Here is a 22,634-nt window from a genome sequence, read left to right as displayed (position 1 = left end):
TTTTAATTGTTTTTGCATGGACCTTTTTTTGTGGTGTGCGTGTGTGTGTATATATATATATAAATGAGGGATATAATGATTCAGACTATACATTGAGCTGGTGTTTCTGTATACAGTAAATGGGTTGTTGTGGTGCCAGAGGATGATTATTTTTCGTGCAGTGGACCCCTTTTTTTTTTAGATGATGCTCAAGTTCATGTATTCGTCATAATCACTTAAAACCGGAGTCCCTCAGGGCTCTGTGCTGGTGTGTTTTTCAGTTTTCTGTTATTCCCGGGGAGAGCTGTTGTTGACAAAACGGCCGATCGCGTCGCGAGCTTGAAGATCGGCTAATTTCAGCGAAACCTTCCACGCGATACGGATGCTGGCCGCGTAAGCGGTCGATCGGACATGACGGTCTCTTTATACAAGGCGTTGTCAACCTGTATACCTCAAGATTGTGTACTTGGGCCTTTTAAAGACCATTACTTAACTATTTTACTCGGAAGGAAAGGGCCAGGCGCTATAGAAGAAGAAATACATTTTTAGTTTTTGTTTATTTATTATCATTATCTAGCCATTTGGGAAGGATAAGCCTAATGTTGGCTCTGGTCCATAGCTCTAATGCGTTTCATTTAGAGCTATGTTACTCTCAACTTCCGCCGCTCGCATGAATGCAGACCAGCCTCTACTCTTTGGCGTAAATAAAAAGAACGTTTTTGCTACTCACCAAAACAAAGGCGGGTTGTGTCAATAGAAAGCCTACTTTCCTTAGTGGACGCATTCTGAGCCCCCCCCCCCCACCACACGTATAAACTGTACTTTTTGGGCAAAAAGGGAATTTTGTTTTCACCGGGGGAAAAATTTTTTTTAGTTACTCCGCTGCGCCCTCTACTGATATTGCCCAGAGAACTGCCTCATAGAGGATATCTTTCCTCCGGTGAGAAAAAAAAATCCCTTTCTGGCCAAAAAGTACCGTTTATACGTGTGGTGGTGGTGGTGGTGGGGGGCTCAGAGTGCGTCCACTAAGGAAAGTAGGCTTTCTAATGACACAATTAACTCAATGTCTGCCAACGACCTAATTGACCTCTTTTTTTTTAGCAACTCCCGTAGCGCCAACGACGTCTTTATCGTCTTTTTAAGACGTGTATAACGTTGGGCAATTATCATTTTTTAACAAAAAAATAAAAATAAAAATGTATAGAAACTGGCACTCAGGGTCTTTTTTGCGCCCCATAGTGGCGATTGTTTTGGTGAGTAGCTAAAACGTTCTTTTTAATTACGCCAAAGAGGAGAGGTCTGGTCTGATTTCGATTTGAGATTTAAAACTGAAAGTCCCATAGCCTTACTGCGCAGGGCAGAATCGTAGAAGCAGTAGAAGGCTATGGACCAGAGCGAGCCTATAATGTATGCTTTGTCACACAATGGTGTTTGCTTGCCGTAAATAACTGATCTACGCAAGCGGGGGGAAAAAATATGTGAAAAGGGCGTACATTAGCCATTGCTATATTGACGAGAAGGCAAAGCTCCAAAAAGTGCCAAAGGGATGAATTGCATTGATGATCCTGTATTGTTCTTATTCGACTTTTTTTCTGTACTCTTGAGAAGTATTTATTTTATGACTGTGAGCTATAAGGCAATCTCATCAATAAATTTACACTTAATTTACCCTTTCTTGTCTGTTACCGTTTTAGTCACAGATAACTGCATAATATAGCCCTGCTTATACTCCTATAATTGGTTAATGGCATGTAGCCTACATCTGAATTCATCCAAATTAGGTGTGCACGATTATGAAATGATTATGACCGATCTCCGGTTATTTGCAGGGTCGTATTATCTGCCGACCCTGACCGATTCCGATGTTATACAGAGGACCCCAATGGAAACGAGCCTAGAGGGCCCCTAGCCAATAGAGCGCCGCAGTCCCCGCCCCCTTTCAGAAAAGCGAGTGTCCCAGGAAGTGGAAGCCCCATGCATTCTCCCATCGGCACTTTTAATATAATTTATTTAAAGACGGTTACGCCGCGGACAAAGCCAATTCGGATCGTGACGAATCATGACAATGAACACAATATTTTGGGACGATCAAATCATTAGAAAGAAGAAAAGAAAGTCAGGAGACAACACTATTTGTTTTATTTTTCGTCTTATAAATTATTTGATCGGCCCAAAATATTGTGTTCATTGTCATGATTCGTCACGATCCGAATTGGCTTTGTCCGTCTTTAAATAAATTATATTAAAAGTGCCGATGGGAGAATGCATGGGGCTTCCACTTCCTGGGCCACTCACTTTTCTGAAAGGGGGCGGGACTGCGGCGCTCTATATAGGGGCTTGGCCCAAAGCCTGTTCATAAAGCATTCATTCAATCAATCAATAAATAGCCTCTACTCTTTTTCCAAGTGTCACAAATTAAATGTAGAAACAATGTAAAGTAAATTGTTTTACTTGAGATTTTACATATTTGATGTGGCTTTTGTTCTAGACTAGACGTAGGCTACTAGACACTATTGATTTAAATTGAACTCATTAATGATTTTTTTTCTTTTCAAAACATTTTTGCTGGTGAAAACCGATTCAATAATCTGTATTATTTTGAGACCGTTCCGATAACGATACCGATTAATTGTGCATCTCTAATCAAAATGTATTTTAATTGGTCATGAAACCCGTCTTTTATCCCATTCTACTCATTACAATTTTAGTAGTAGTAGCCTACCTATTATTGCGTCACGACGCTTGTTTAAGCATTATGTTATGCTTTAGCTATTGAGAAATAGCAGATCCACAAGCTCAAGTACAAACATTGTGGAGACGCACGGACACTTTTTCCACTATCAACATATATCCCCTAGAGTTTAAATGGACCAGGTATCGGTCAACAGGCCCGTCTAGAGTTTAAATGGACCAGGTATCAGTCAACAGGCCCGTCTAGAGTTTAAATGGACCAGGTATCAGTCAACAGGCCCGTCTACAGTTGAAATGGACCAGGTATCAGTCAACAGGCCCGTCTAGAGTTTAAATGGACCAGGTATCAGTCAACAGGCCCGTCTAGAGTTTAAATGGACCAGGTATCAGTCAACAGGCCCGTCTAGAGTTTAAATGGACCAGGTATCAGTCAAAAGGGAGACATGGAAGAGGAAGCGGAGGTGGGTTGGGAGGGATCAACAGGTCAGCTCCATATATGGAGATCTAATTGAGGTTTGACTGGCCAGATGTAGATTTGCTGGAGACAGCCAATGAGCTGCGTGTCACGAGGCGTGACAGGCCATATATGGTGGTGTGATGGACGGATTGACTGACAGGTTTTGCAGGTCTTCATATAGTAATCTGTAAAGAAAGATCACATTCATTGTGTTGGTTTATTCCAGTGTGATATTATTGCATATATAAGCTACTTCACACTAAAATGTATGGTTGTAATTGCAGAGACTGTCCACTAGAGTGTGTTACTGTGTTGAAGGTTGAATCACATGGATAGCTTTACCCACTAATCTCTTTATCGGTATAGGTCCTAAACACGGCATAATTTTCAATAAAGTAAAGTTTAAAGGACGTCGTCACGTCACCCATGTTCAACCTATCTCCATATGCTCATGATAATATGGTCATATCATGGTGCCAATTTTGTCTACCCCGTCTGTGTCTCAGACTCAGTGGAGGGCTGTGGTCGGTGGACAATTCAGAAACCCATGCCAGTGACATGTTGATTTTTGACATCTTTACACCTTGCATTTAGACTAGTCTACCACCTGCAGAAAGGTTCGTTCACAGATCTGAGATGTTATTAGCCCTGAAACATGACTGTCATGATTTAAAATGACATGTGGACCATGGCTAAGATTTTATAGGCTATAATTTGATTATTGAACCATTGTTTAAGAACTACGTACTAGCCTACAACATTCACACCCACATGAGCGACGTGTACGTGTGAGCAATTATTGTCTCACACTGACTGTAGGCTAGTCGACTGTGCATCAAGTTCAGCGCCACAAAACCTCGCGTCACCACAAAGTGATTCATGGGGGAGTGGTATCAAGACGTTGGTGGAAGCGGACGAGTTTAGTTGTTGTTTCATTAGACAGTTTAGTTGAATCAAGTTGTATAGCCTATAATCAAATCGGTATAATCTGAAGTTCATCAAGTTACCAACCTGAAGGCTTGAGTAAGTGTTTCATCTTTGTATTGTGATAAATAAGATTGACCAGTTGAGTTGACAGACAGTTTCCTTTTGCTGGAATAAGTGATGCTTATTCAATCTTCGATGGCGAGCTCCAAAAGTGACTATGTGGGCTTGAAAGATACCTGGACAGTATAGACTAGACTACCTGTTCCGTTTTCAAGGTGGACAGTGGACTAGCTGGGTTCATGGGTTTGGACTGGTTTACAAACTGTGTTTAATTCTCTAAATAATCTATTGAGAATAATAATAATAGTATATTCATATTTATTTTAGTAAGAGTGATTAGATGAGTCGACAAATGACCATAGAGCTATACATAGCATAAATGATTCAATAATCTTTATGAATGTAACTTCACTGTCCATATTTGTCTGGTAGAGATAGAATATAGGCTTAGATTAAACATTGTCATATACAATATTTAATTGTGTGTGTGTGTGTGTGTGTGTGTGTGTGTGTGTGTGTGTGTGTGTGTGTGTGTGTGTGTGTGTGTGTGTGTGTATATAATGTGTCACAATACTGCAGCCATTCATGATGCATGATGACGCGAAACATGGCCTAAGCGTTTCCAGGGGGTCCCTTACTAGCCAAAAACGTTGAGAACCCTAATTAACCCCCCCTTACTTTCATCCATCTGTGTGGTTCTTTTGGCCTGCATTGTTGTCCCACTTGCATCACCAGACTCTGTGTGTGTGTGTGTGTGTGTGTGTGTGTGTGTGTGTGTGTGTGTGTGTGTGCGTGTGCGTCCGTCCGTCCGTACGTCCGTCCGTCCGTCCGTCCGTACGTCCGTCCGTCCGTCCGTCCGTCTCTGTGAAATATAATTGCACACACAAACACTCTGTGTTTCTTGCTGAGATGTAGAGCCGGGCGGGCCTCTTTGCCCACTCTCCTGCATGCCGGGAAAGCTTCAGTGCATGTGGGTGTGAGAATGTAAGGAGGGAGTCTGCAGATTGGTTTCCCCAACGCTCTCATGCCATAATGAATACGTAAACTTTAAACATGCATGTGATTGGTTACTGTAAGCATAAACATGCAAACAAATTCATGCAACTTACTTATAGGTGGTTTATATTTTAGTTTTGGAGTTTACCCAGCTAACATTTCCCCGCTAGCTACCGCCTCCCGCTGTCGCCTTCACAGCGTAGCACGCCCGGGCTGGCTTGGACTTCCCCCCGCTGTCCCCGCGACAAACGGTCACGCCTCTGTTAGATTTTCATTCCTCTGCGCAACAGTGTGCATTTACAGCCCTCGTGGCGCTGTCCTGAGGCTTGCCCCCCCCGCCCCTCTCTTCCTCTCTTCTCTCTTTCTTTTGCGCTCTCTCTCTCTCTCTCTCTCTCTCTCTCTCTCTCTCTCTCTCTCTCAGACGATGTATAAAATAAATCAATAATAATAATATTATATTTTGTAGGATTATTATGGTTTTTTTTTTTTAACTATTATTGAATATAAATAAGTGGATTCTTCTTCTACTTCTTCTTGCAGCTATATTTCGTTTTAATTTGTATTAATAGTAATAATTATGTACCTGCAGACTATAGTAATTGTAAGTTGTAACACTTTACTGTGGTCGTGCAGTAAATTCACCCGTGAAGCCCCCCCCTCTCTATGGTGAAGCCTGGGACCAAGGCTTCACCCGGCATGCATTGCAGTGTTGTTGTTTTTGTTGACTCGACGCTAAGGTGGAGGCAGAAGACGGTGCGACTGCCCAACAAATGCTTATATTAGTTATACACAGTTTTTCTCCGGAGAAATTCAGTTGAAAGGTCAGTGTATTTTTATATCTGATATATACTGTGTGTCGTGTAATTGCACGTGTTAGAATCGTTTCGTTTCCTAACGCTAGCAGAGGGAATAGATTACCGGTGTATCCGATCCGGTAGCTATAGCTAGCTAGCTAGCTGGTGGAGCCTGGGGAAACAAAGCAACCTCATCAGAAGTAAAATGGTTTAGTAGCGAACAATAATAATGTATCATGATGTTCTTTTCTAACGTCTTCTTATGTTGATAAAAGTCCACAATTATTCGAATTGGATAAGATTTGATACGTTGCTTGTGTATAGGCTACATAAACAGCATTTTTGCTGTAAATCACATTTTTTGTCATTCTTTGTTCCTGAACTTGCACCATGAAACGCATTTTCTAAAGTAAGTATAGGCCTACTGTGATGACTGTGGACTTAAATATCAATGCTAATTTGAATCTTTATTAAACTGCCCTGTCTCTGCTCTGTCTGAACAGTTATTTGGTGGGAACCACTGAATTAAGTAATTACTTTTTGAAACAACTGAACGTTTTTTACTGAAAACAAATTTCAATTTTGTATCTTTGTCTTTGTCTAAACTTCTCAGGACTGGAACCCTGCGTTCTCTACCACCCTGACCTGGTTTCTACTCCAGTTACATCATGGCAACAACAACAACAGCAGCTACATAACAAGGTTAAGCCATATATTTTGTGTAACGTCTGTATATATTGGCCTTTGGATCCTGCTGAAAATAGCCGATCTACAAGCTCTCTTGCCTCAAGTTTGAAATGTGTACCATTGTTAATTTGTTACCATCATGACATTTTAAATGACTGAGGTGTAGAAGGGAGATGAGCTTGATTGCATGGTGAAAATAGTCGATCTACAAGCTCCCGTGTTGTGAGCCCTATACAAATGCAATCCATATCAATTTTGTATTTGATTTTGTTCAAATTACAGATGAGGAGGTCACGTGGAGATGATGGTGATGGATAATAATAATGGTAAGAACATTTTCACATTTTGTCACATGTCACATTTTAGCACAGGAATAGAAATTAGAAAATGGCTGGGTTTTACCCACAGGGCAACTGTTAAGTCATGGATCACAAGCCAGAGAAATGATTAAGGTGAAAATAATTTATTTAATTAATTCTGTGATTTCAGACGAGCTTTCGCTGGAGGAAGACCTATCGACTTCAAATGCAACCTCTGCTCTACCACCAGTCGGGTTTCCCTGACCCTCTACTATATGCAACATCCAGACCTCAAGGAACGCACCCAGCTTTCCGTGCTCGGACATACAGACACGGGGACATACACACATTGCTACGCTCAGAAACTCCTGACTCCACTCAGAAGAGAATTGGTGTTTTAAAGACTTAAGCACTTAAACTTGAGAACTGATATGTCTTCTAAATCCTCACAGATTTTAGTTAAAACGTTTGCAGCAAAAGAATATATATTTACAGATTTGTGTCACATTTTCACGATGTTTCAAAATTTTCCAAATGGACTCTTGAATGTATGCTGCACTATTTCTTGCTCAAAAGGTGAATCTCGATTGTGTGTTCTGTTTATTGCTGTGTAACTGTTTTTGCAACATTACTGGGCCTACGCTACATAACTAACTCCACACAGAATAGACTTGGTGTTTTATAGAAATTAAACTTGAGAACTGATTCCACAAAATGTCTTCTAAATCCTTGCAGTTTTTAGTTAAAACGTTCACTGTGTTTGGGCCACATTTTCACGATTTTTCAAAAATAGCAAATCTACAAGCTCGTGAGCCAACAATGATGGTTAAAGTGTTTGAATGGTATGACTGTTTTCTTGTATTCTAAACTTGGTTGTTTACATATTTTTTCTATGTGCCTAAATTATTTCATTGTAACCTTTTTTTTCCTAATAAAGAAACAAAATTAAGTATACATTTGCTGCTTTATTATGTTTCTATAAATATGTGGGAGGGAGGTGAGCATGGGGGAGGAGGGGTGCGGGGTCGCAATATGGGAGGGGGGGGGGGTGTCATAAGACAGCTCCACGCTGTCCTGCTGCTGCCTTCGGTAGCTGACGTTCGAGTCGCGGCAGAGAAGCGGGGCGCCGGCTACACGCGCGTCGGCGCGCACGGCACACGCTGATCAAGAACGACGCGGCCACATCGTGCGACGCGCCCGGCGGAGGACACGATCGGCGGCGCGCGGCGACCGCCTCCCGCAGGCGGCGCGCCATGACTTGCTAGCTGGGTACTTGCCATTAATATAGTGGTTGCAAAGCTATTCATTGATTGCCGAGTCCTGTGTTGGGAGTTCGAGTCTTGTTTTGGTGAATATGAAGTAGCCTACTTTATTGTTACATTGTGTACATGGTACATAAGAGTAAAACATATTTTTGTTTTGGCTTCCTTACAGACAATGCAGCAGCATATAGATACTAGATAGCATAATAACATTCAAAACATTAAACAACAAAACCACAGCAAACAAAGAATAAAGAGTGCAAGAAAGAGCAATCAAAGTGTAACAAATAATAGTAACACATGTACAAATTGTGCGTGTTTTCCCTGTAGTAGCAAAGTTAGGTATTTTTTTTGTGAACAGCTTCACAGTAGGTTGTCATGTTCCATATATACACGCTAATATAAACCATAACAAGTTGAATCATACATTCAATGCATGCCAGATATCAGTCTTACAGTCATAAAAAAGAAATCTGACAAAACTAACCTAAAATAATAATTTAAAAAAAAATCACGATTCGAACTTCACGCTGAGCGAATCGGCATAATATTGTTTTGTATTGTATTGGCATAATATGTGACCATACCATTAACAACCTATATAGAAGGCAAAATATTCAAAATGTCATCATGCTTTATGTTAAATTATGTAGCATGTGATGTGTCAAACTAGTGGGTTTTCATGATGCTGAATCCATTCCAAGCATTAGTTTTGCAAAATAAAACACTCATTGGGCTAAAACGGCCATTACCGGCATCACAAATCTGATGGACATGGCCGTTTTTAGCCCAATGAGTGTTTTTTTTAGCAAAACTAATACTTGAATACTTGGAATGGATTCAGCATCATGAAAACCCATTAGTTTGACACATGGTAATGGCATGGTCACATATTATGCCAATTATGAAAATTGCTCAACATATGCAAGTTTGCATCCGGCAGTTTCTCTATGCTGGGGACCCCATAGTCAACATTTCTAACATAAAACCTTGGTGTACTCAACATGTCCGGGTTCACAATGGGGCTCTATGGGCTGGCAAGTGTAGAATAATATGGGCATTCCGAGACCTGTTGTCTCAGCGGCCTTTGGGGCGAGGTCGCTTCTCTTTACTGGCATTAAACCTTGTTGTAAATAATTATTTCAGAATTCCCAGACAAAGCAGATGCCATGTCTCATCATGTGAGCGTGACCCCAGTTTCCCGCAACAATGCCATCCTAAAATCCACCTCTCCTCCGGACCATTATGGCCAGGTCAGTTGGATTATACTGTCTGTGCTGATCTGATTATCGTTTTAATTGATCGGGTTTATGTTTTGTTTAAAGCAATCAATCTTCCCCTTTGCTTTGCCCAGGTCGACAGCTTTAAACGAGTGCAGGTCGTGGTCCCAAAGCTGTTGAAGTGGGAGGATCACAGTGCTGAGTTGATCGGGACTGGATTCTTTGCCGATGTGTATAAGGTAGCCTACTGATGTGTAAACTCAAGTTACAAACAAAACTAGAAAAACATTTGCATTCCGGGATTCGTTTTAATTGGGAGGCTGTGTGTGCCTTGCCCTTGTGTCATTTTCATTATAGCCTCATTGTCTTTGCCCTTCCTTGTCTCAAATGTTTGGCTATAACATCACAGATGAATCTGTTTCGCATTGAAGCTATATTTTGCATAATTTGCCACAGACGGCATGATACCTTTCGCTATAGTATATAGTGTAACCATGAATGTGTGATTGAAGGTACATGCTTGATCCCTTTGTTATGTGCTATGCCCAGGAGAATGTAGGCTACTATGAAATCAGGGTTTGTCTGGATTCATGTGACTTCAGTGCACGCACGCACACACACACGCACACACACACACACACACACACACACGCGCACAAATGCATGCGGGAGAGAGGAGCACCATGGCGTGCGATACTGTAGGCCTACTGTACTGTACACTAAGCTGACAAGGCTTTTTGGAGCCAATTATTGTTTTCTTTGTCACTTAAGTTGTGATGACTATAGTAGCCTACACGTCAATAGCTCAAGTATTTTTCCTTTGAGGCGAAACCACGGTGTCACGCCAATGGACGTTGTTTGTTTATTTCCTGCCATTGTTTAGCACGTTCGCAGGGAACTTGAACACTGTTGCGGCCGATCTGTTGAAGATAGGCGTCACAGATTATCTCTGACAGATAGATAGGTGTTGTGAAAGTGCTCCGTTTAGATGCAAGCAACATGAGCATGACATTAAGAGTGAAATTTCCCACAGCCCGTGCCAAAAGAAATATGCTTTTTTTTACTGATAACATGGTGTGTTACAGAGCTGATCTAAGGGGACATGGGAAAAGATGTAGTAAAGTATATACCTAAATGACACACTGTAGTATATAGCGATGCACTCTCGCCATGTTATTTCTCACTTTATTAAAGTAAATATTGAAATGAATACACATTGGAGGCTTCAAAGATGGCTCGACAATGTATCTTAGTATTATGAAAAATGTTCTTTTTTTCTTATTGTATTTTTTTGTGTGTTGGTGTCTCTGTCTTCTCATCAATAACAATTAAGTTAAAAAAAAAGATGGCTTGACAATATTGTCATAATAATGGCAGTCTGATAGCCTCAGAAACCACGGGCGTTTTTTTCAAGGGAGAGAAAATGGAAGTCTATAATGTGGAAGTGGTCAATAGTATACGTCTGCACCACAACCTTTTTAATATCGAAAACTAATTGAAAGATTCCTTTTTTTTCTTTCTTTTCTTTTGTAGTGAGAAACAAATATTGCAAGTTAACATGCTGTAGCGTCACCCATGCCTTTTCAGATAACTCACAGTGCTACACACAAAGTTAAAGTGGTGAAGGTCTATAAAACCGAGGTGGAGCAAGAAAGCATCGTACGAGAAATCGGTCTGCTTCAGAAACTCTCCCACCTCAACATTGTCAGGTAGGCCTACGTATAGTCATAGGGTGTTTCCGAACTTTTTTTTACATCGCATATCCGCTGCAAGCCAAAATACGAAGGTCTGAAATGTCTAAACAGTGTCTGCAAGACACCCAAAAGCCATCAAATCAGCTTGCTTATCAGTCTGTATGAATTCACTTAACAGCAAATCTTTAGAAGCCTTCCACCGAATACGATATGTTATTTCTATCACACTGTCGGAACGCTCCAAAGTAACATTCATTTACTTCAACATTCACATTTAGCCTATATTTCAATAAAATGTTGAATAACTAATTGGACTTTTCTTCCATATGCTGTAGGTATCTCGGAATCTGTGAGAAGGATCAGAAGCTTTATCCAGTTTTGGAGGTGAGCTCTTGATCTGCCTTTTGGTGTTTTAAAGCATTATGTTATAGTTTAGCTATATTTAGTTTAGCTATTGAGCTATATATAGCTCATATCCATGGCGCGGCACTGCGCTATGAACTCGTAGGTTTGCTCTTTTTTTTAAATCGTGAAAATCATTGAATATATATTATTACAGTGAACATTTTAACTCAAATCTTTGCTTCTGGGGGAGGTCCCTCATGGAACAACATATTTTTAGATGGGGGGGGGGAGGCATATTACATATAATTTGTGGGGGTTCTTGACATGAAATACTGAGCACCACTGATACAGAAACAAGGTTTTTCAGAAAATCTTCAGGATTTTGACAATAGACATTTTTTTTAATTTCGACGTCCTAAATGGACCTTCTTGAGCCCCATAGCCGCTGTCCACCTCATGAACAACGCTCAGCAGGGTCAATGGAGACCCAATCGGTCTCCGGTTCCAACTCCGATGTTGCGGATTGTCCCCCTGGACCCCCCCCCCCCTGGGGTTTAAGAGGTTAAAGTGGTTACATTTAGAATCCCCCTGGAACATCTGCAAAGTAAAAGAAATAATAAAAAATAAAATACGCTTTTTATTATTTTGTACATGTTTAAGTATGTTACTGGAGGAACCCTTGGAGAGCTGCTGGCCCAAAAGGCTGTGGATCTGTCTTGGAGAGAGAAGAACGACCTGGCCTGCGACATCTGCAGAGGGATGACCTATCTGCACTACAAGAACATCTACCACAGGGACCTGAACTCCAGGGTACAGTCATGCTCTAATCTGTCTGTTCCAGGTCTTTCACAATTATTGAACCAAAGCATGGTGTGCATTCTGAAATTTGTTGAGACCACTCTATACATTTTTAAAAATCACACGCATGATGCAACTCCGTGTGTGTGTGTGTGTGGGGGGGGGGGGGGGGGGGGGGTTCCAGACCCACAGGAACGCACCCAGGGTGCCGGCCCGATTCCGGCGAGCCGCCCCGCGTCCGAAACGGTTGAGAAATGACAGAGTTATACAAGCATGCTGTTTTCGTGCTCACACATACCCATGCAGCCAGCCACCCACACACATAGTCACTTAAGGAAGTGGTTTGCGCCACTTAAAAACGTAGTGTGGAGTTTCCATGTTCTCCCCGTGTCCCCTAGGGTAGATACCCTCACAAAAACATGCAGTAATCCTGGTCTCTAAACTGCCTCCCCCTGGCCAGCCGGGGCGCCTGATGGAGGGGAAAGGAACTGGTTGGAATAACGTGTTCCTTCTCCACGCGCTATACGTCCAACCAGGGAAACTCCCCCCCCCTGTCAGGTGTAAAGGAGCAACTTGGACACTCAGGCATGAAGGGAGCATGAGTTAAGTCCGTTGCTCTCCCCAGGTTGGCGGAGGGTGTGTAGAGGCCAGGATCACAGCAGATGATTGGCACAGGGGTGAAAAATGGGTTACAAAATCGTGGGATAAAAAATATGTAAAAAAAAAAAAGAAAAAAAGAAAACGTAGTAAAAATGTTGTGTTACTTGTTCATTCTAACAAGTGACAGGCTTAAACCCATTTAACGATTGAAAGAAATGATGTGTTAGTTGGATCCTTAAAAGATTTATTTATTATTTCAGGCAATAGGCTATAGACACCCTTTCTTCTTTCTGCTATATAGCCTACTTCACACACACACCTTCAACACATGATGGTGCATTCTGTTTGTCACAGCTATGCGCAGCATCCCAGGGTTTTCTATTCAAAAGACCAATTAGATTAATTTACATTTTGCACGATATACAATATAACGCAAAAATAAATAAAGAATGTGTTAAAGAGTGGACCACGAGATGAATATCATATAGCGATGTGATGTGATGGCCATCGGTTGAAATGTGCTCATTGTACCCATGTCAACCCTTCATAAAAACAAGTACCATGGCCTCACTTCTCTGGTGGTGCTGCATTATGTCTTGGATTTCACAACATCGTAATATGCCCCATGGGCTTGCTTGCCAAGTTGCCATGGGAAAAACAATTTAAATGCACGAGTCTTTGTTGTCTTTTGTCTTTGTTTTGAGTATAGCTACAAACCTGCAAAGCATTCGGCACTGCATGTTGCAAGCACTCATGCATTCCGTTCAATCATTCTACTATAAGGAACCCGGAAAAACTTTTAAGATAAGTCAACCAGGCTCAGTGATATGTCAGCGCTAATCCTCACATGTCTCTGTGATCACAATGAAATGGAACGATTGGTATTTGACATGAACTAACCCCAAGGGATAATCTGGCTAGAGTATATTAACAAGTTCTTTTTTATTTAGTTAGTTTTTTTATTTTTATATAATTCAATTCAATTGTATATTATAGTGCCGAATCACAACAAGTTGTCTCAAGCAGTGTTGTTTTGACATGGTTATTGATTTATTTTAGCGCCTAAGCTTATTCCCCTCTCCCTCAAGATGCCTTGCCTTTTCTGCCAGGCTGCAGTTGTAAATGAGCATTTGTTCTTCTTACTCTTGCCTTGACTGGTTATTAAAGGAGAATTCCACACTAGAAGGCTTTCTTACCTTTATTTGTAGTTGTTACGTCCCCACCAAAGAGGTCCGGGTGTTATTTTGTGCAAAAGTGCATTATTGGCTATTTCCCCTACCATAAGCCCTCAATGGGTTTTTGTGCTAATTCGCTTATTTACATCGAAATAAGTAGTAAAGTGTGCTGCTTTGAATACTATTGGTTTTTGAGCAATGGAAATAAGCGAATTAGCACAACACCCCATAGCCCCATTCAATTCCATTCAATTGCACAACTACAAATGAAGGTAAGAAAGCCTTCTAGTATGGAATTCTCCTTTAAGAGGTTTAAAACAACACACTGATACAGACAGTGCAAGATGCATGCATACAGCCACAGTGACCGAGAGGTTTTCATTACATTCAATACATTTGTTGTACTCTACTACAACTTCATGATGAAGTAAAAGCTGAACATAATTGCCGGTTTATCGATGCTCCTTTTAGTTCGACTAAAGCTTGTATACATATACACGTCACACGTGTATATTTGCAAAGAGACGCAGATTCCAGAGAGCACGCCATGGGTGCCACTATAAGTAACAACTGACCATTTATCTCACCGAAAAGTTGTTTCTAAAAGTATTTTTCGCAAAGAACTACATAAGTTCTTAATACTGAAAGAGAACACACAGCATTTTTATTTTCGGTGGAACACATTTTGAAACTTGAAATACATGTAACTGTTAACCGAATGTTTTGCATTACAAGTGTTTCACAGCCCCTTGTGGTAACACATGTGACATATGTATGTGTACATACAGTATACATTACAGTAGAAAACATGGTCTGTCTTTATTTGTAGCTGACATGTGATATTGAACATTTCATATTTATTGTGAAAACGTTGACTCGGAATGTTTAGTTTCACACATCACAAACAATATCAATACTATAACAGAATGAATACATACATGCAACATTGGATTTGAAGTTATGGGTATTTGTATGAGACATGCATCCAATGTGTCCCTAATGATTCTTCTCTCTCGTCTCGTTTGTAATGTTTGTGTATATCATTTTAATCACTGTATATAGCACAAACAATTAAAAGGGCAGGGGAGGAGAAAAGTCATGCTGCCCACCAGCGCAGCTCTTACAGCTTGTGTCCTCTGGGGGGCACTACAGTAAAGGTCTCTGAATAATAATAATAATAATGACAATATTATTGTCTGTGCAAATCACTGTCTAATTTGATATTGATATAAAACAGTCCACCACAGTCTTTGCATGCTTCCTCATCTATCGAGAAGGTTTTATTTGTCACTATACTGTATACAAGTATAGACTATACAAGCCGCAAAAAAATGTTCTTGGGACAGAAAAAAAAAAAAACGGTTTCTAAAAAAACATCAAATGGTCATTGAAATGGACTGGGTCGATTATTTGGTTTTCACAGAACTGTCTGATCAGGGAAATGGCGTGGGGCCGGGAGGCGGTCGTGGCAGACTTTGGCCTGTCCAGGGAGGTGCAGGCGTTTGAGCTTCCAAACGGCGACAACATGAGGAAGATGTCACTGGTGGGATCGACATACTGGATGGCCCCTGAGATGATCCGTGGAGAAGCCTACAATTGCAAGGTGTTGTGTTGCTTTGATTCTTGACACACACAAATTAGATGATACTCCATGATTATTAGGATTTTTATCTTACAATAAATGCACCACATCTCTGTACTGTACGTGTGTACGTACGTACAGTCGTACTACACGCCGACTTCACGTTCGACGCACGCGTTCCACACCACCACAGGGAGTGCAGTGCCCGGCCTCGAGTCGGTTCGGACACACGGTTCTCCAGAAGTGCCAGAAAAGGCATGTGGTCAGGCTTTGCCAGTGGACCCAATTTGAGCCAAAGTCCCCACACCTGTCCAATTTCCAGCCTCCGCCAGAGCCTATTGGTTGCCACGGCAACCCCCACACCTGCCATTTGATCAGTCAGTCCACTTTTCACAGTCAGTTTGCACTCTTCAGACATTTCTCCACATACGTTTACCCCCCCTCCCCATATGCCCATATATGGCCAGGCCCATAATATGGCCATATATGGATATAACATTCAGAAACCCATCCCCATGTGGCCCGGGCTGGCTTAGCGGTCCAGGCACCTTGGCTGGAAATCCAAGCCATGACGGCGTGTCGCGGGTTTGAGTCACGATCCCGACGAACCTTGCTTTGTGTCGATCTTTCCCCCGCCCCATGTCTCTCTCCTCGTTTCCTGTCAAGCTACTGTATATATAATATATATATATATATACTGTATATATATATATTCAGTATATATCAATAAAGGCAAAAAAAAAGGAAACCCATCCCCGTTAGGCATGAGCTGTATCTGAGGACCAATTAGCCTAAGTGGGTGAAGTTGTCCTTTAATTAAGTAAAAGTACCAATTATAGAACAATAAAAAATAGCTTTATTTTGCTTGAGTAAAAGTGCAAAAGTATTGGCGTCAAAATGTACTTTCTAAGATAAAAGTTATATCTTTAAAAAAAAAAGAAAAAAAGAAAAGGCAGATCCACAAGCTCACAACATATCATGATGCGACAGTTTGTGAGAGCTTGTGGATCAGTTATATGCAAAAAGACAAAGTATAAATATGTACGGCTTAATGTATGTTTAGTAATCAACTCAATCTGTAATCTGTAATCAAGTATAACTTTTGTATTGTAAGTTTAATAATTGTATAGTGGAGTAAAGAATTTCCTCAAAGTAATGCGCCTCAAAATAGTACACCGTATACTTGGTTAAAATGTATACCGGCTTCCACCACGTAGGTGTCTAAATATAGTGTGTGTGTGTGTGTGTGTGTGTGTGTGTGTGTGTGTGTGTGTGTGTGTGTGTGTGTGTGTGTGTGTGTGTGTGTGTGTGTGTGTCCGTCCAGGTGGACGTCTTCTCTTTTGGAATTGTGCTGTGTGAGATCCTGGCGCGGGTCCCCGCGGATCCCGATGTCCTGCTCAGGACGAGGGTAAAGTCAACCGTTCGTCTCTCCTGACAGACACACCGCCATTACAGGAGGAGGGTCTGTCGGGAAAGGTCCCCCAAAACCAAATGTCACTACATAGGAAGGACATTGAGAGTATAACGATGTGATCTGGAGGTGTGGTCTGATCAATGTTGTTTTCGTGGACAAGAGATCCCAGTATAAGTCCTTTTACCTTTTACGCATGCTGAAAATAGCAGATCTACAAGCTTGTGTAGTTCGGCTATTTTCAGCAAGTGTAAAAAATATAGTCGTTACGACGGCATCAAGGCCCCGCCGAAATACATTGTAGTCGACTGAATCACCTGTAGATTTAGTCGACTAAAATCTCATCTACAAGCTCACAACGCGTCGGAGCGCGACGCGTTGTGAGCTTGTAGATCGGGCTATACTTTTGTCCAAAAGTGACATTCAGAGTAACGATGGGATTTGGAGGCGTGGTCTTTGAAAGGGTTTTCCAACAATAGGTCTTCTAGAAGTGAGGTTCAGGGTTCAAAGGTTTCTTCATTTTGTCTCCCGAAGGAGAAATTTGTCTTGGACCCCAAGGACCCTTCCTGCAGCATACAGATACAGATACTGTACAAATACAATACAATACACAAAGACAACAAAGGCACACAGTGACAACATTAAAAAAAAACACATACCTACTGCAAAGGAGTGGAAGAACATCACCTCAAAACCTTCGACCCCTACCCTACCCTGTCTTCCCTCTGTTCATTGACACTAGATGTTGCTCTTCAATAAAGTGCCAAAATGAACGAGGGAATGGTGTAACACACTTGATAGTTAGTTTAAATCCATCCCTGACCAGAAGACTGTTGCAGGCAGCCATTTCATATAGTTACAGTACGTGTCAGCTGATATGGGATTCAGCATATTATCCTATACTGCAGTTTTATGTACAATAGACACACACACACGCACGCACACACACAGAAAAACTTGGTTTTACACCGGATGAATGTCTGAGGGAATTGAACGTTTGGGGTTTTAATTCAGACTGCCATATTATGCTTTCATAACTGTGTGCGTGTGTGCGTGTGTGTGTGTGTGTGTGTGTGTGTGTGTGTGTGTGTGTGTGTGCGTGCACGCGTGCGTGCGTGCGTGTGCGTGTGCGTGCGTGCGTGTGCGTGCGTGCGTTTCAGGACTTTGGACTTGACGTGAAGGCCTTCAGTGAGATGGTTCCAGGTTGTCCACAACGTGCGATTGACATTTCTGCCACCTGCTGTCAGGTGAACCAGTAGAGCAGTGTTTCTCCCACTGTTTGGGTCACAAGTCTTGAGCCCTATATAGACCAACACCAAAGGGCCACCATGCAACTCCTTGGGTCCAAACGGTTTGCAAAGGAGTGAGCGGTAAACGCCGTCTCCAACCCTTTGGTGTGGTTTGGGGCCATTGAATTCCATGCGTTGAATCACTAGGGACGACGCGCGTCAACTACAGGGCATTCACTTGTTCTAGTCATTTTTTACTAGTTGACTAGTTGCCTAGTTTACTAGTCGACTAGTTGACTAGTTGTTTAACTATGTAAAAATAAAAAAAGATAAAATATATATATATATTTTTTGGAAATATTTATACATTTAAAAACTGTGTACATTGGTGACTGTAACTATAATCTACCTGATCTTGAGGACTACAAAATCGGGAAAAAAAACAAACAAAGAAAAACGTTTTTTTTTTTTTTTTTTTTTAATCAACTAGTCAACTAAGTACTAACAAGGTCGACTAGTGGATTTACTAGTCGTCGACTAGTTGCTTAGTGCCCTAGCGTCAACGCGCGTCAACGTGCAACAGGACATATCACACCGCAGGTACAACGCGAAAACCGTCTGGTTATAGGGCTTTAATGGGTTAAAAAACAATTCAAACCAACCTTTTTTTTTACCATATAGAGTGCACATTTTTAAGCATTACAGTTGCCAAGATATTACAAAAGGTGCAAAAAAAAACCCTAAATGCAACAAAGGATTTGGTCATCACCATAGCGAATGGTATACTGTCTTATTTGTACCGTTACTTGTATCGAGTGCATAATTACAAATCAGACGCTTCTAATGCAAAATACTGCACTAGTTCATTGAAACTATAGTTTGGAACCGTTTGAAATGGGGCTGATTGCTTGGCTCCCATGCAGCATTTCTGCTTGTATATGGTGTTGTCACTGTCTAGAACCACAGACAGACAGACAGACAGACAGACAGACAGACAGACAGACAGACGGACAGACGGACAGACGGACAGACGGACAGACAGACGGACAGACGGCAGTGGCTGGATGGTAACCGCAAGGTTGACAGTTCGAACCCTGTGGGCTCCCCCAGAGTTAGTGTCGAAGTGTCCTTGAGCAAAGACACTGAACCCCTGATTGCTCCTGATGTGCAGGTTGGTGCCTTGCATGGTTTCCGCCGCCATCGGTGTGTGAATGTGTGTGTGAATGGGTGAATGTAATGCACAATCTACGCAAAGCGCCTTGGATGAAGGTGCTATATAAATGCACCATTTACAGACAGACAGACAGACAGACAGACAGACAGACAGACAACGTGCAGTCTATATAGACAGATATCTGATGCATGTCAGTGTAGGTGCATATGTCTAAGTTACTGAACCATTTTGACTGCTGTAGTGTAATCAAAGCCATATTAGATAGATGCTTGGTTTTTGGCCGCTAACTATTATTGCTGTATACTTATTGAAGCCGTGTCATGTTTTCCAGATGGAGTCATACCGAAGACCATCATTCTCGGAGCTGATGAATGAGTTGGAAGACGTTGGCCATGGTAGCTCTGAGACGAGCATGATGGCATGAAGGATGAGATATAAGCTCGTTAACACAGCACAATGTCCAGTACAGAGACAGGAGAGAGGAACATTGTTTATTTTATTTTATTTTATTTTATTTTATTTTATTTTATTTTATTTTATTTTATTTTATTTTATTTTATTTTATTTTATTTTATTTTATTTTATTTTATTTTATTTTATTTTATTTTATTTTATTTTATTTTATTTTATTTTATTTTATTTTATTTTATTTTATTTTATTTTATTTTATTTTATTTTATTTTATTTTATTTTATTTTGCACTCCTCTGACTCGTGCTTTGAGACACACATTCAGAGTTGGACCTGTATCAGGAAATCCTGGAGGATATCAATATTATTGTCCCTTACTCACTTAATAAGGACTGATAAGTGACACAAAGCCAGCCACCTGGGCCTTTAAACTAAGGATACTATTTGTTGTGTATAGTTAATGTGGATTAAGGATTGATCTGTGATTTGACTATGAGCTTAATCGTTTTTTGCTCGGCATTAGCTGTGTTCATTTGGCTAACTTTGGTATGTTGGTTGGGGCTTGTGTTCCTGCTGCAGACTATGGGTAGTAGCAGTGTTGTTTTTGGCAGCACATTTAGATTTTAGTTTTAGTCATAGTCTCTTGAATAGTTTTCATTTTAGTCACCTGAAATGTCTAGTTTTCGTCTGCAGGTTTTAGTCGACTAAATATCATACTAAATCTACAGTTGATTTAGTCGACTAAAATGTATTTTGGCGGGCCTTGATGCCGTCGTAATGACTGTTTTTTCAGTTGCTGAAAATAGCAGATCTACAAGCTCACAACCCGCCGCGACGCGTTGTGAGCTTGTAGATCTGCTATTTGTGTAAAATGACGTGTCTATTTTATTTATACTGGATCTCTGTCCACTGGTCCCTTCCTGACGAAAGTTTTCATTTAGTTTCCATTTAGTTTTCACCAGTGAAAAAAGGTAGTCGACGAACATTTTTCGTCTTAGTTTTAGTCGACGAAAACAACACTGGGTAGTAGTAATTATCTGTTGACACAGAAATCTATTCTACTGTTGCTTTCTTTCCTCTTCACTATCATCTCTGTCACCTTCATAGCTCATCTCTGGGCATGAGGCACACTGTCGCGCGTGGAGTGGACGCGTCAGAAGAACCTGAAGCCCCTCTGTGGGGTTTTTAGACAGCTGGTGGATGGAAAAGATAAGCTCCACCTCCGCGCCCGACTGACGCGGAGGAGGAGAGCGCGTCCGGGAAGCTGTCCGTCGCGTCAGTCGGGCGCGGAGGAGGTGAAGCTTCTTTTCCATCCACCATGCTGTCTAAAAACTGTGCGCAGCTGCTGTGCGCAGCCGGTAACGTGCGCGACAACGTCTGCCTCCGCTGTCTCTGAGTCGTGGCCCTGCATGTCCACCTCAGGCGCCTGCACCACGCCGGGCCTCCGTCGAGGTGTTTGAAAACAAGCGCTCCTGGCCAGGAAGAGGTCCAATTTATATTAATGCCCTATTTATTTTACACTGCCCTGGAAAAAAGACAGGTTCATTTTACAACGTTATTCTCTATAGCCTCGCAGTGGCCAGACGCAAATCTGCCGGTGATATTATTAAGCCAGGCTATTAGAGTTTATTTTATTCTGCCTAAAATAACAAAATACACTGTTTGTTCTCTGCCTTGAAAGTTTGTTTTATAAAAAAAATAACCAATGAGTCTGAAAATCTGGACCGGAGTGACGGTTTTGTCCGACTAATGCCTGTCGAACTGTTAGTATGTCTAAACAAACGTATATGCACCCCTTTCTGGGTGTAGTTTTTGGGTTGAGTGCATTTACTTCACCGGTCTTCTTCAGAACCAGCACGGAAACGGTTTAGACGTGGTTTCTGGGGCCCGCACAGAACCAGTTTAGGCAGTTTGTCAACCGGTTTGTCAGTGGTCTGGCGTCGGTGCATCTCCATCACCTCTTGCCGTGGGAAACCAGTTCTCCTCCTACCTGGCACACCGCGAGGTCAAAGTCAAACCGCACCACGCCTTTCTTCAGGAATGTCCCCTGCACTTATTGCAGCAAGGTAGAGGCCGCAGTTGCTGCTGTTGTACTGTAGGGGGAGCCTATACGGCTCCTGATGGTGCCATGTCCATGTCCATTCTACATTGAATGTACTTGCAGTTAGTTTGCCAATTTGAACTTGTGAAATGGGACATTCTTTTTTTTTGTGAGTACTTTTGAGTACTAAAAGTACTCTCGTTTCTCAGACGTATACTTCCTCATGGCAGTCGCGTGATGTAATCAAAAAAGTCAACCAAAGAACAAGATTCCTTTTCACAGTATGTACATAATTTCGTGCTCAGCCATTCAAATCATCACATTCTGTGCTATACGGACGACACGCAGAGACAAAGCTGTGCATAGGAGGGGCTATAGTGCACCTGAGGGGTCTTCGGAGAGGGAATAGCAGCGATGGCGTTACATATTCTTGTATATAACTTTGTGATGCTACTGACGTTTGTGTGCAACACTCTTGAAAGCAAATAATTGCTTTGATGATTGCATTTTTGATGTCAATCAATCTTAAGTCGACTTAATCAGACCAGTGTGTGTGTGTGTCCAGTGGAAACCTCGTATGAATCTGATCTCAGGTCAGAATGGGTTAATCAGACCAGTGTGTGTGTGTGTGTGTGTGTCCAGTGGAAACCTCGTATGAATCTGATCTCAGGTCAGAATGGGTTAATTCAAGTGGCAGATGCCAAAAATATGAATATTAAATTTAAGTTATAATTCTTTAGGGCCTGTCGTGTGGTCTGCACAGCCTTTTTTGGGCACCCCTGGGTATACAGGATCTCCTCACT

The 22,634-nt window shown here is 41.5% G+C and overlaps 2 protein-coding genes across 2 annotated transcripts in view; both read left to right on the top strand.

Annotated features, from left to right (window-relative positions):
- Positions 1-22,634, top strand: part of rcl1 (RNA terminal phosphate cyclase-like 1) — a 106,779-nt gene that overhangs the window by 73,187 nt on the left and 10,958 nt on the right. The gene's annotated exons all lie outside the window — the stretch shown is intronic.
- On the top strand, positions 4,051-20,419 carry LOC308310006 (dual specificity testis-specific protein kinase 1). The gene is made up of 10 exons (XM_080756027.1): positions 4,051-4,150; positions 9,299-9,405; positions 9,507-9,611; positions 10,960-11,081; positions 11,402-11,450; positions 12,072-12,221; positions 15,408-15,587; positions 16,891-16,974; positions 18,138-18,224; positions 19,712-20,419. Exons 2-10 carry the CDS (start codon positions 9,322-9,324, stop codon positions 19,802-19,804), a joined length of 954 nt encoding a protein of 317 aa, XP_080612153.1. The 5' UTR covers positions 4,051-4,150; positions 9,299-9,321; the 3' UTR covers positions 19,805-20,419.

Source organism: Protomyctophum bolini (assembly GCF_963924005.1).
Source record: "Protomyctophum bolini genome assembly, chromosome: 22".
Lineage (NCBI taxonomy): Eukaryota > Metazoa > Chordata > Actinopteri > Myctophiformes > Myctophidae > Protomyctophum > Protomyctophum bolini.
The sequence above is the reverse complement of the archived record's forward strand: the minus strand, read 5'-3'. Positions and strand labels throughout refer to the sequence as shown.

Excerpts from the sequence above, each read along its gene's own strand:
- LOC308310006 (XM_080756027.1), top strand. The coding sequence starts at position 9,322 with ATGTCTCATCATGTGAGCGTGACCCCAGTTTCCCGCAACAATGCCATC. Across the intron at positions 12,222-15,407 it reads ACAGGGACCTGAACTCCAGG|AACTGTCTGATCAGGGAAAT; the intron begins GTACAGTCATGC and ends TGGTTTTCACAG. Across the intron at positions 15,588-16,890 it reads GAGAAGCCTACAATTGCAAG|GTGGACGTCTTCTCTTTTGG; the intron begins GTGTTGTGTTGC and ends GTGTCCGTCCAG.